Source organism: Phascolarctos cinereus, unplaced genomic scaffold (genome assembly GCF_003287225.1).
Source record: "Phascolarctos cinereus isolate Bilbo 61053 unplaced genomic scaffold, phaCin_HiC Scaffold_1;HRSCAF=81, whole genome shotgun sequence".
Taxonomy (NCBI): Eukaryota; Metazoa; Chordata; class Mammalia; order Diprotodontia; family Phascolarctidae; genus Phascolarctos; species Phascolarctos cinereus.
Genome location: NW_027555514.1, coordinates 211,058,111 through 211,072,857, shown reverse-complemented (window position 1 = coordinate 211,072,857; position 14,747 = coordinate 211,058,111). Strand labels below are relative to the sequence as shown.

The window sequence follows — 14,747 nt, the reverse complement described above, 5'->3', positions numbered from 1 at the left end:
TCTCCACACCTAGAATTCATCCTGTCTTCCACTTTGCCTCTTGGTATTCCTAGCTTCCTTCAAAATTGAGCCCAAGAGCCTATGCTTACTTGAAGGTTTTCCTGATCCTCTAAACTGCTGGTGATTCCCTTCCCTCTAACAAATATTACTTTTGGTATACCCCGTATTTTGTATTTCCTTCCAAGCGCAGATATACTTAATAGAATTCAAGCTTCTTGGAGTCAGGACTGCTTCATTTATATCTTTGTATCCCTAGCCCCTAATATATTGCCTAACACATATTAAACACTTAATCCATCCTTGTTGATTGGTTAATCAATAGTCCTACTTAATGGGTGAAATATGGAAGTAGTGGGATTACTAAAGCTTTCTCTAATCCTCCCAAACAGATATGATTTCTGCCTCCTAATTCTCATAGCACTTTGTTTCTCTCATGGCACACGGCACCTTCTTGTGTTGCATCACATTTATTTGTGTACTGGTTTTAGAAGAAACCATGTTTTTATTCTGTATATTTAAAAGTACCTGGCACAGTGCCTTGCATAGAAAAGACACTCAAAAAATGAACAAATGTTAATAGACTCCTTGAATTTACCTTTCCAAAACTGCCATCTCCAGTGCATGGGGGAGGAGGGACCAAAATAGATGACGTGTGTCATGAAAGATCAATTATTTTTTTATCTTTCATAGCATTCCCCTTGCTATCATTATTTAAGGTTTAAAAACAATAAAGAAAACAAAAACCATGAGATTAAAAACTTTATCATAAATCAATATTTCCTAACGCAATAAAGTCTTTTCATCCCCAACAATGGAAGCTTCATTCACCACCCTCTCCCTTGATTCTGTTGGGAGAAATATAGTAACTAAACCTGCAGAGATAGAGTTTCCCAGGAAATGCCCATGGCAAAGGACAGGCTTCTTAATACCTCACTGCCTTGCTTTTCCAACTTGTCAGTAGTCTCTGGACTTCCTAGACCTACTGAGGATTTCATAAGCAGTCTGGATCTCTAAGAAGTGTCTTTGAGCTTCCTCCACTTGGTGCCTGTTGTGATCTGGGTGCCAAATCTTCACTAATTCCCGATAGCTCCGGTTGATTTCATCAGATGTTGCCCCATCACTAAGGCCCAAAACCTTGGGGAAAAGAAAAGAAGCTGACAAAGTGGAATCATGTGGGTTGGCAATGATTGTTGCCCCTCCAGACAGTCCATTTTGTATCATGCTCTGGATGGATGAGTGGACAATGAGTGGTAGACCATGGTATTAGACACCATAGTTGACAGATAACTCTTTTTTTTTTTCATTAAACAAATATTTGTTCACCTAGGTTCTCTAGATGGAGCTTGCTGGTATATTCCATGATCCCAAAGTTATCATTAATCACTTAGAAAGGTTCCCAATTGCATGGTATGTTTTTTGGTGCTCCATCCAAATTACTATGAAGTAATCACTGGATTAACTAGCTATCTATACATACATGCCCATATGCAGAATCATACAATTAAAGTTTATGTTTACCTCATCACTTCAAAAACAGAACACAACTTTCCTTAGAAAGAATGCTCAAAAAAAGTTTTTCCATTACAAGTACTTAATTAATATCCATTGAACAAGAGTTGAATGAATCACTTTCAGCTAAGGGAAATCTCAAAAGACTTCATGGAGGAGGTAGCATTTAAACTGGACCTTAAAAAAATGGGTAGGATGTCAACACATAGAGAAGGGCAAGAAGAATATCCCAAGAATTGGAACAATGTTAGCAAAAGCTTACAGGTAGGAAAGCATTAGATATAGTTCTCTTTTGCTGAAGTATAGAATGTAGCAGGGGGACTAGTGTGAGAGAAAGCTGGCAGGCAGATTGGAGATAGAAGGTGGAAAGCCTTCCATGCTGGGCTAAGAAGTCTATAATTTATTCCATAGACAATGGGGAACCATTGAAAGTTTTTGAGCAATGGAATAATAATAATAATGATAACTAACATTTATATGATGGTTACTATATGCCAGACTCTGTGTTAAGTGCTTTACAATTGATCCTCACAACAACCCTGGGAGATAGGTGCTATTATTATCCTCATTTTATAGATGAAGAAACCGAGGCAAACAGAGGTTAAACGACTTTGCCCAGGGTCACACAGCCAGTAAATGTCTGAGGCTGAATTTGAACTCAAGTCTTCCTGACTCCAGGCCCAGCTATCTATCCACTGTGCCACCTAGCTTCCCCTAGACCTGTATGTTGGGACCTTAATTTGAGAATTGAGCCCCATTCTTCCCAAGGATGAATGGTCTTAGGAAAACAAACTCTTAAACCAGCATTTGCCCCTAGTTTTGTCTTCTTATATTCCAACTTGGATATGTATATAGGGGCAGCTGGATGGTGTAATGGCTTAGAGCACTGGACTTGAAGTCAGGAAAATGTAGGTTCAAATCTGGTCTCAGATACTTATTAGCTGTATGACCCTGGGCAAGTCACTTAACCTCAGTTTCTTTATCTGTAAAATGGAGATAATAATAGCACCTTCCTCACATGGTTGTTGTAAAGATCAAAAGAGATGATAACATTTTAAAATTGTAAAATGCTTAGCATAGTACTCGGTATATAGTAAGTGCTATATATGTGTTAGCTAGTATTATTATTATTAAAGTTCTTAGCACAGTGCCTGGCACATAGTGCTATATAAATATCAGCTATTATTATTATTGTTATTATTATTACTATTATAATAGTAAGGCACCAGTTCTATGGGTTGTCCATGTAACTGCATTATCACAGTCTGGACAATAGACATTCTTCATGCACTTGGTTTTTCCTGCATGGATAGTTCAAAAATTCTTTTGAATGGTTATGGATCTCATTTAGGAGACTGTACTGTGTTCCAGGGCTTGATATAATCAGCAAAATACTATCTACAATTAGGAGCATGGGAAAACCTCATTATATTCCATTTGGATTTTGTGCTGAACATCCTATATGACGGTGGCAAACACTATACCTTACCCTGTGTTATGCCTTAATTGAGAACTAGACCCAAGATTGAATAGAAAGAAGAGAATAGGCTGGAAACTGTACAGTGTTGTTTTTGTTGTGGTTTTGTTGTGGTTATTGTTGTTGTTAAGGCAATTGGAATTAAGTAACTTGCCCAGGGTCACACACCTAGTAAGTGTCTGATTTGAACTCAGGTCTTCCTGACTCTGTGCTGGTGCTCTATCCACTGTGCTACCTAGCTGACCCTGTACAGTGTTTTTAACGACATGTAATAAAGGCTAATCTTTTCAACCTCAATTTTCTTCCAGTTATGATCTATAGGTGTGGATAATGGAATGCCATAGTCTCTAAAGTATTAATTACTTTTCATCCAAAGGACAATAGATTTAAAGTTTGCATGAATAGGCCACACATATAAATCAACAAGTATTTAGCAAGCATCTACTATATACCAGGCATATAACTAACAACAAACTGTGTACCAAAAGTGACATAAAGGAAATCACAGAGGAGATCTAGGACTGTAAAAATGGTGAGCTGGAGTGGGGGGGGGGGAAGGCCACACCAGTCATGCAATGAGAGCAAGGGATGGATAATTTGTGTGCTCCATTGTTTCCTGGCACAGGGTCAAGAGATGTAGAGGAAGCATGTTAAATGCAACTCCCATGAGGATTTCCCAGATATATGGACAAGAGTAGAACATAAGAAAGAAAGAAAGAAAGAAAGAAAGAAAGAAAGAAAGAAAGAAAGAAAGAAAGAAAGAAAGAAAGAAAGAAAGAAAGAAAGAAAGAAACAGTAGAAAGATGAGGAGGCAAGGATGAGTAGCAATCCCACCATTTAAGGGAGAACTGGCATCAATAAGATCATAGATCCATTGATGTTAGCTCCCACTTGTAAATACCCATAGGGATAAACTGGCTTATGGGAGTTTATCACCTAATCCTATGCTCAGGAACCTTAGAGAAATGGTTTTCCTTCTAAGTCATAGTCTGGAAGAAGTCATGCAACCAGGTCAACTGGAAATGCTACAGATTTGTGATATCCAATCTCAACTTTGTGCTTACCAATGCAAAATAATCTTTTTATTCTTCTTTGATTGATGCTACTGGTGGTTTTTCCAAACTGTTCTCTTTCTTCAAATCAACCTTGCCATTGTCTCTCAGCAGATAAGCTCTCTGCTTACTTTATTGAGGAAATCGAGGCCTTCTTTTGAGCACTCCCTTATTTACCCTACCTACCCTTACACCCCCTCTATATCTTCACTTGCCTAGCCCTTCTCATCGCTTTTCTACTTGTTTCCTTGAATGTTATCTCCTTCAGATTATCTCATTGATCATTCCTTCTTTCATCTCCAGTCTCTATTTACTGGCTCCTTTCCCATTGCCTACTAACACGGTCTGGTTTCTCCATCCTTAAAAAAAAATTCAAATAGAATTAGAAGAGGAATCGTAAAGTAGGTGGGTGGAGGGGTTTTGGTATCAAGTTTCATTGTTAAGTCTGATATCCAAAAATCTGACATAGATTTGTAACTCCAAGAACAATTTCTCAGTAGATAAATGATCAAAGAGTATAAAGTTTTCAAAAGAAGAACTGCAAATTTGACATCAAAACATGCTCTAAATCATTAATATTTTTCATTAACTGCGATCATTGTATTACTTGTAACCATTGCAATTAAAACACTTGACATTCCGCCTCATACCATGCAAATTGTCAAAGATGAAAAAATGTGGAAACATTCAATCAATGCTGGAGGAGCTATGACAAGATAGGAACACTACTTCTCTGTTGATGGAACTGTGAAGTAGCCCAATCGTTTTAGATTTCAGTTTGAAATTATACAAGAAAAGTGACTAAACTATCCATAGCCTTTGATTCAGAAATCCCACTACTAGTTATATATCCCCAAAGGAGTCAAGACAGAAACTAAGTTCCAGTATACCAAAATATTCAGAGCAATACAGAGTAGATGCCCCCAAATTAACAATAATAATAACAACATTAGCATTTATATAGTACTTTATGAATATTATCTCATCTTATCCTTGCGACAATCCTGGGAGGCATATATTAATATTATTCCCATTTCACAGATGAGGAAACTGATACAATCAGAGATTAAGTGACTTGCCCACAATCGCACAGCTAGTAAGTGTCTATGGTATAATTTGAAGTGAGGACTTCCTGACTCCAGGTCCAGCACTCTATCCATTGTGTCACTGATGGGGGTGTAGCTGGAAAAAAATAATGGTTTATGAATGTAATGGGATGTTATTGTGCAGTGAGGAAATATAAGGAATTCAGAGAAACATGGGGAGATTTGTACAAAAAGACTGAAATAAATGGAACCAAAGGAACAATGGGGATTGAAGGGAGATGAAGTTAGCCAATAATGGCCTAGTTCTGGGTGCATGGGCATGAGGTGCTGCCTGTTGCCAATCCAAATAGGGGGACTGTATGAGCCTACTCCTGGAAGTATGTGATGACATGCAATGGAGGAGTCTTGCTTCTGATGCAAAGCACAAGCAGGTATGCTGTGATTGTTTCCTGTCCACTTTCTACCTGATGAAAAAAAGCCTTTTAATTGGCTGCTCAGCCTTAACTTAGTGTATATACAAAAGAGGTCCACCTGAGGAGCTTGACCTCTCCTTCCTGCTGCAAGGTATAGGGATTATATTCTGAGTGCTAACAGACCCCTGAGAAGGCGTCCTTCCTTCCCACCAAGTCAGCTGGGGAACCCATAAGCAAGTCTATGACTAGGATGGGGCTGCTTCCTCCATCTATCTTCTTTCCTTTGGCGTTCTGAGGTCTCAGAAGGTCAAAAAAGTCATCAGATGTACAGTGCTGAAGCCCAGGAAGGACTCAACCTGAGCAGCAACATGTTTGACCTAGCCTAGCAGTGCATTGACCCAGCAATTGAAGTACTGTGTCTTGCAAGCAATGGGGAGAAACTTATTCATTGGCTATGCCACATCTAGAAGTGACGTGAATAGTAGCTGCTTTAAGTCTGAATCCAGTCTCCCCAGGGACCAAGATGGTGGAGGGGAGAATATGCCACCAGTTTGGAGAGAGGGGAATGTGTCTAAGCTTCTGTTCCTGCTTATTCTTCTTGGTAAATATCCCTTTGTAAAAGCCAATTCATGTTAATAGATTATCAATGATACTAAGGTATTAACTAGTTAAATTGATAATGGGTAACTGATCAATAGTATCAAGGATAAGGAAAAGATAATTAATTGATTTTGGAAGAAATACACCTAAATGGGGACTCAAGACAATAGAAACAAAAGAACCTGGGGGCAGCTAAGTGGCGCAGTGCCCTGGATTCAGGAGGACCTGAGTTCAAATTCGGCCTCAGACACATAACACTTAACTAGCTGTGTGACCCAGGGCAAGTCACTTAACCCCACTGCCTCACCAAAAACAAAACAAAACAAAAGAAACAGAAGAATCCCATTACCTCATAGTGGTATCCCAAAAACCATGATGGGGAGATGTAACCAGCTGAACTCTGGGAACCTATCCTGTTAATCCAAGTGTGAGATGGGAGAGTAAGTACAGAGTCTTGCTACAAACATACACAATAACTACACTACTGTAAAAGAAAAGATCAGTGAAAGTTGAAAAAAAAATTAAGATTCCAGAAATGAAATATTACAACCTATCTCTTCCCTTAGGGTAGAAGACCACTAGGACAGAATATTATATACAAAATACACCCTGTGGGGCAGCTAGGTGGTGCAGTGGATGGAGCACCAGCCCCAGAGTCAGGAGGACCTGAGTTCAAATCCGACCTCAGGCATATAACATTCACTAGCTGTGTGACCCTGGACAAGTCACTTAACTCCATTGCCTAGCAAAAAACAAACAAACAATATTATAACCCTCCTCTACATTAGATGTTTTTGTTTCACTGTCTTTTCTTTGTCACAAAGGATAATTCAATCTGGAGGGGTGGATGGGAAATGAAAATGGCATAAAAACAAAAGGCATCAATAAAATGTTTGGGGTTTTTAAGAGAATAAATGGAACACACACATACACAAACACACAAAAACCCTTCAGTGGACCCTTTCATCATCTCAAGCTACTGTTCTCTCTATTTCTTTCACTGACAAACTCCTTGAGTCATTTATAGCAATAATCACTCACTGCCTTTTCTTTCCACTCACTTCTCAGCTCCTTGAAATGTAGCTACACCACTCTACTGATACTGCTTTCTCAAAGGTTACCAAATGACCTCTTAGCTGTTAAATATCTGTGCTCATCTTCTATCTCTCTGTAGCTTTTGACACTACTGGCAACAATTCCTCCCTTGGTTTCCATGACACCATTTTTCCAGATTTTCCTTCTTTAGTCTTCACTCCTGAATTCATTTTTTTCTCTCTCTCATTCCTTAAACATGAATCTATCCCCCTCTGCTCTCTGGAATCCGGCTTTCCAACAATAGACAGACAGACAGATAGATAGATAGATAGATAGATAGATAGATAGATAGATAGATAGAAAGAATAAAACCTTTCCAGTGTTATTTCAAACTACTTCCCATCATGTATCCCATATTCTGGGCCACTAGCTATTTCTACAACTTAGCACTTCATCTTCCATCATATTTTAAGCTGTAGCTTAGGACAGAAGCTCTGTCCTATACTGAAACCAGCTTCAATTTTAGGAGAATCTCAAAAATCACTTTTTTAAAGCTTTTCTCTACCATACCAGGACTTCCTTTGGCAATATCAAAATATAGCTTATGCCCAGGTCTTTACAGAAAAGGTCAAAGACTCCTCAGATCATATGCAAGTACTCTAGCTAACAATACATCATACACAGGACAGGTTTCATTTAACCCAGCTGAAAACATAAAGACTTAAAAGGATTTGCTCTTGAGTCCACAGTCAAGACAACTCTTCTCTATCCTGCGAGCTTCTACTTTTCCTAGTAACCTATACAATCCTGCAGACCCATGCTCTTATCTTAAGGTTGAGAACCTTCACCACTGTCACCAAGGAGGAAGCAGTTTGGGGAGTTAGGAGGTCAAAATCCACTCCTTACAGTGAATCCTTTTACCTCCAGGTGTCTATATGATCCTTTAAACTTATAGCACTACCCTGGTATTAAGGCTAGGGGAGAGAACCATGGATCACTAAAGAGTTGATTGTTTTACCCTTGGGCCCACAGTCTACATATTTCATAGTCTTAGAGGAGGGTAAGAAATGCATTATTATTCTACATTGTGGCTTTATCCCTTGCCATTTCTCCCCTCTGACTCTGGCTTGGTTCTAGAACAACTTCCTATGGTCCAGGTACTCATAAATATTCAAAATTCCTCCTCTTTCCAAGAGGCATGGACCAACAGTTCTTTTACTGGTCCGTGAACCTCTTTGCTGATAGCATCTCTGTAGTACTGTGGTTCCTCCTTTCCTGGGACGGCATGGTCCACTAAAGGAACCATTTTCCTTAATGATGAAGTTGCTTCCAAAAAAATTGGATCTATATGTCTATAAACTTTCTCCTCCAAACACATCTCCAGCTCTCTAGCTTCCTTTTTCTAAAGTCCAAAGATTAGCTCAGGTGCCTCAAAACTGGCTGTGAATCAAATCACCCAGATCAAGGATAGTTCACACCCCAGGGCTGTACATAGAGTCAGAAAGACCTGGGTTCAAATCCCCACTCAAACATTTATAGGATGTCTGATCCTGGACAAGTTATTCACAACTTCTATCTCTCAGAATTATTTAAGAATTAAGGAAGGTAATATACAAACTGCTTTGCAAATCTTAAAGTACTATATTAAATGTTTCATCAGGAAGATATTATCAACGCCAAAATAAAATCTCTATGTTCATCCCTCGTATGAGGAAACACATTCAGTGCAGAATGTCCTTTAACTTTCCCTCTGCTAATTATTTCCTATTTATTACCCTAAGCTATTATTCTCCTTTTCTATTTCTTTGCTTTCCAAACTCTATGAGTCATCTATAGCCATAATCACTCACTGCCTTATCACCCACTCAGCTTGCTTTGTATATATGTATATATATATATATATATATATAGTGTGTGTGTGTGTGTATGTATGTGTGTATATGTGTGTGTGTGTATATATATACATATATATATATGTATATAATATATATATATATATATGTATATATATATATATATAATATATATATATATATATATATATATATATATATATATATATTTGTTTGCATGTTGTTTCCCCATTAGATTGTAAGCTCCTTAAAAGCAAGGACTATCTTTTGACTCTTTTTATATCCCCAGTGTTTAGCAAAGTGCCTGGCACATAGTAGGTGCTTCACAAATGTTTATTGATTTATTGGTTTACCTCATAATACCCCCTTCTACCAACTCTCATTCACAGGCTGGGGTCCTCTGAGAGATGACTACTCCGGGTTCAGGGTCCTCTGTGGATCTGCACTTCTAAAACTATAGTTCATCACACCCTACCAATGTCCCTACCTTTAATAGTCATCCAGAAGACATAATTAGCTCAAAGCAAATTCATTCTTTTAAACAGAATAGTAAGAGTAGTAGGGGCAGCTAGGTGGCGCAGTGGATAGAGCACCAGCCCTGAAGTCAGGAGGACCTGAGTTCAAATCCGGCCTCAGACCAAACACTTGACACTTAGTAGCTGTGTGAGCCTGGGCAAGTCATGTAACCCCAAATCGCTTAAAAATAAAAAAAAGAGTAGTAGTTACAAAACATCCCCCCTCCCTTCCATAAACCTGAGGCACATTCTACCACAAATGCATATAATATCTCAGTGGAAAAGGTGGGCACATACATAGTGTTCACTAGTAGAGAGGTAAACAGGCAGGAAACACAGGCAGCCAAGGCAACTCACACCTCTGGCTGGCGCTGCAGGTCCCTGGTATCTTTTCTCCTCTAATGTTCTTCTGCTGGGAAGGTCACTCTGCTGGGCTCCCAAGGCCAGCTCCTTTCCACAGCTCAACCTGACTCTCCAGCTAGATTCTGGGGGCCTGCTTTCTGCTGTATGCAGCATCTCCTCCTAGGTAAATTGCACTATTATAAGATGTTATTGCCTATGAATGAGGAAGAGAGAAATAAATCTCCTTCTTTCCACCCCACATTCTAAAAGAGGTACGAGAGAAGAGTGGAAGAACGCTTCCTTTTGAGAGCTGTGATTTTCTTCCATAGCTAGCTCTCTCTCTCTCTCTACTGCCAGAACAGACTTTCTGAAATCTTGCTCTTGACATGTTTTTAAGGCCATCAGAGCAATGGCTAATCCTTTAGCCAATAAACAGCAACCCTATAATTCCATCGTGTTGATTGTGGAACTTCTTATTCTTTCTAAAGGAACACTTCTTTACACTGGCCCATCAAGTCAGAAAACTTTTACAAGATTCAAATGGACCAATTCTACTTTTATAATCTTTATAGTCTGTGAACATACTCAAGATGTGAACCCCTCCATGTTTTGTGCCCTTTACAAGCTATTAATACAACCATTCAAAGTCCGAAAGAGGGCAAAACCTTAAACCTTAACAACTCACTGTAGCTGTTACCTGCCCAGTACATCGTGCAACTTCATTAAATGGATGGGAGACTCAATTGATCACCCTTCCCTCCCAGGAGCTAAACTCAACTAGATTCTTCCTTGGGCATACTTTCTGTGGTTTATTCACAATAAGTTCTACCCCATTTCAGGAATGTATTCCTTCCTCATCTTAGCTTCTCAGAAACTTTGTCATCATTCAAGGATTAACTCAGATGCCACCTCCTCTAATGAAGTCTTCCGGATGACTTCCCAAGTTATTAGTGATCTTCCACTTCTCAAATTACCTTGTTGTGGTGGCGGTTTTTTTTAATCTGTGTACATGTTTTATTTCCTCAATAGACTAATCCTAGAGGGCTGATACTATTGTATTTTTGTAGTGTTATGCACATAGTAGGTGCTTAATAAATGTTTATTGAATTGGTTTTGGCAGATGCGAGCACAATACTGCCATATAAGAATCATCAGCTCTAAGAAGACATTAACTAGTCCAAACCCTTGCCTTGAAGCACAGGCTTAGGCAAATTCAAAACCAAACCAAAACAAAACCCAGAAAACTTTACTTGGTAAGCTAGCTGCTGTTTCTCATCCTGAAAGCTTCTGACAAACTCGAACAGCTTCTCCCACTCCTGAAAGGAGACACTGACGAAACCAGGATTCCCCACCAGAAGCCAGACCTGGTAAGGTAGGATAAGGATAGACTCCACGATGTGGCTGAAGACAGGGAAGAAGGTGAACCAATACAAGAAGGAGCCAAGGACCTCTGTTACACATTGGAGAGTGGCAGCCACGTTGCAGAAGATGCTGTAGGCTACAGGGCCCGTGAAAGCCAGGTAAGCAAGTCCCAGGCGGTAGAGCCGAAGAGTGAGAGTCTCAGCCCCCAAAGGGGCTTTGTAGCGGCGGTGTCTCTGTGCTGTGATGCTGGCAGTCAAGCTAATGGGCAGAATGGCTATGGGGCGGCCATAGAAAAGAGGAGAGGTAAAAAATGCTGCCCCTAAAGTACTCTTAAAGTCTGAAGTCTGGTTGCCCACAGTGGCCACTAACAATACCCCTAAACCAACAGCTAATGGAAGACCTACCACGTAGAAGCTGGTCATGAATGACAGGCTAATCAAGGCCACAAAGCCAAAATAGATGCCCACCAGGATCTGGGCAACAAAGCGCAATGGACTTAGACTGGGTATGAGTTCTTCATGGTTCCTCCTTTGCTCCCGGGCTTGATTGGCTTGTGCCACAAAGCTGGGGAGTTTCCAGAACTCCAAGAGCCAACCCAACCCACCTCCTCCCAAAGTAAGCATCCATAACAAGGCATGGCTATCACGCCCCAGGTATAGATGATGGAGCCCAACAGGGCCCCCTGTTGCCCAAAGAGCATAGGTTACCAATAGCCCCTTGGCCATTTGCTTAGGGAAGGGATCTCAGAAGCTTCACAGGTCCATTCACAATTCAGATAATTCAGAGTTCGGTAATGCTTGAGCCCTTGAAAGAAACATGATACCATCTGAGTCAAGAGGAATCCTCAGCCTCTGGAGGAGAGAGTACTAATAGTAAAGTTAGATGGCTATGTCCAGGTTCTTTGTTGTACCCACATCACTTTTCTTTCAACATTAGTCCCACCAAAGGCTAAGCCTGGGATTTCTTAAACCTTCCTAAATACCATGATCTCCTTCCTTCCATCCTATTGTCCTTTAAACTTACCTTGTTTTACCAGTTCTTGTCTTTACCACCACCACCTGTCGAACCCAAGGGCAGGGGTATTTTAAAATTCATTCAATTCAGTAATGGAAGGAGGCTCATGCATGGAGAGGAACAAGTTTAAATTGCAGGCTCCCAACTTAATTTTGCTAAATCATCCATCTAGGTATTATTAGGTATGCTTAGATTATCTAAACCACCAATTACATCCACCATGTGGAAAATCTTTCAATGGTTTCCCCAAAACTATAAACACCTTTAAAAACCCCAATTCATAGCTTGAGTCTATGGCTTCTCTCATCATATACGGTCTTCCTCCCCCCACAGCTTCCAACATTTCTCCACATTCTGGGCCCAGCCTAGCAGCATCAGATTGAGTCATAGGGCTAAACAACCTTTTTTTATGCTCTGGCAGTTTTCACTTCAAGTCCCATCAGACAAGGGTAGGGAGAAAAGGTTCTTTCTAGGAGTTAGGCCTCACTGAAGGACACAGAAGCTTTTCCACTGAAGAAACCTTGGAAAACAGTGGTACTATGACCACATTTCTACCTTAAACCAATACCCAAGATCTATTCCGCCCAACTTCAGGCTCATTCTCCCTCCCCTACCTCCATTCCAGGCTTCCCACTCTCTCAGGCCCAATTATGACCTACCTGACCCAGGCTGAGAAAATCTCTAGGATGACAGACCTAGGGGAGAAGTATCACTGCTCTTCCTGCCCCACTCCACTAAATGTGTAAAAAGGGTAGTCAGTTGAGAAAAGATTCAACAGTCTGGGTCGAGGTTCTTTTCAGCTTATCTTTGGCTCCCTTAGGTCACAGAAGCAGCAGCCTATTCACTCTCTAGCTCTTCAAATTCTCTCCTCTGGTTGGACTTTGTACATCTCAGCCGATGATTCTATGAGCAGAGGTCATCTAGTCCTAGCTTTCCCTGACTCTTCCCCCAACCTAATCCACCCCTCCTCCTTCTTCCCTCTTCTTTGAGAGCTATCTACTTTCCATAAGCTTTCCTCCTTCCCTTCTCTTCACTCTCTTCTTTTTTTTTTTAGAGTGTGTACTAACCGATTGATGTAAGTAAACATTCGGTGCTTTCTCTGACCCTCCACCTGCCTGCCTCAAGTCTGGGCTACCCTCTCCTCTTTTCCTCACTCCCTCTGCTCCAGTTTCCTGTCACTGCCTCAGCCGGTTAGTTTGAGATGACAGCGGTCTCCACAGTGCTGTAAATACACCTAATCAGGGTGTGCAAGATAAACCATTTGGGGTGTAGGAAGAAAATATTAGAAGCTCTACTTTAAAATAATAAATTAGTACTTACTAATAATTAATATACAAATTAGCATTAGTGTTCTTAGCATAATGCCTGGCACATAGTAGGTACTTAATAAATATTTGATTGACTGATCGATTGTTTTCACTAAGCCTGAATGTCAGATGGTCATGTGCCACATATGGCAAATAAATTATCCCAAGGGAAAAGGAGTTCCACATGGTGGAACAGTTGACAGCGACACACTCATTCATTTGATTTCATTGTATTTCATTTGTACAGCATTGCAATTTAAGTGTACCCAGTTAAGTGGATTTATTAATTATATCAGCTAGTTTTAACTAAGCTATCTCTCGTAAAATGGACAAGGCACTTAAAAAGATTCACACAAAGAAAGATAATACTAATTATTGTAATATTAATATTGCGAAGCACAAATAAAGGCAAGAAATTGGCAGAGCTGGCACTTTTAGAGAGCTCTGTGCTAGATTCATGGTAAAAAAACAATGATAATCTTAATCAGATCTGACAAGAAGTCAGCTTCCAAAATTTTGTAATTATTGCGAGATATTATTTGAAATATAAATTTATATCCTGTTTTGTTAATAATGAACCTAAGTCAGGAGTTCTTAATCTTTTTTGTATTATGAACTCCTTTGGCAGCCTTGTAAAACCTATGAACTCCTTTTCAGAATCATGTTTTTAAATGAATGAAAAAAATCATAACAAACATCATTAAAAATCATAACAAAGAAAACCAATTACATTGAAATACAGTTATCAAAATTACAGAACAACAAAACAGCTTCACAGACCCCAGGTGAAGAACCCTTGCCCTAACTGCATATTGTACATTGAGCTATTATTAAATGTTAGTATGAAGCCATCACAGTTAGCAAGACATTTAAAAACTAAGCATTTGTTGCCAAAAATGATGAGTCACCTATAAAAACTCTCATAATTGCATACTTTAAAATTTAGAAACATAATTTTCTAACCTGTTTCAAAATCTTCTAGAGGAAGAGTTGTCATGAATTTTGAACCCATTTATTAAAGATACAAAAATGCAACACCTTTCAATTAGCTTGCAAGGACTGATTGAAATTAGGGAAGATTGAAATTTGTCTAGTAAATTTCCAAAAACCTTTGCATAATTGGTGGTTGGAATTGCAATATAAGTATCATGACTTAGTAAGCACAGACAATGATATCTTTCTTTCATTTGGTTACACATATTTTGTGAGATCTTTTTTTTTC

At 39.5% G+C, this 14,747-nt stretch overlaps 1 protein-coding gene across 3 annotated transcripts; it reads right to left on the bottom strand.

Annotated features, from left to right (window-relative positions):
- Positions 1–636: 636 nt before the first annotated feature.
- On the bottom strand, positions 637–13,045 carry DNAJC22 (DnaJ heat shock protein family (Hsp40) member C22). Of its 3 annotated transcripts, XM_020966335.2 has the most exons (4): positions 12,878–13,045; positions 11,093–12,008; positions 6,447–6,510; positions 1,049–1,134 (listed from the first exon to the last, which is right to left on the bottom strand). In XM_020966335.2, the coding sequence occupies exons 2-3, from the start codon at positions 11,927–11,929 to the stop codon at positions 6,448–6,450; spliced, it is 900 nt and encodes a 299-aa protein (XP_020821994.1). In that variant the 5' UTR covers positions 11,930–12,008; positions 12,878–13,045; the 3' UTR covers positions 1,049–1,134; position 6,447. The 3 variants fall into 3 exon arrangements, with proteins under 3 accessions (XP_078005217.1, XP_020821994.1, XP_078005216.1); XM_078149091.1 differs by lacking the exons at positions 6,447–6,510; positions 12,878–13,045 and having other exon boundaries at positions 637–1,134; positions 11,093–11,964; XM_078149090.1 differs by lacking the exons at positions 1,049–1,134; positions 6,447–6,510 and having other exon boundaries at positions 10,647–12,008.
- Between the last annotated feature and the right edge of the window lie 1,702 nt (positions 13,046–14,747).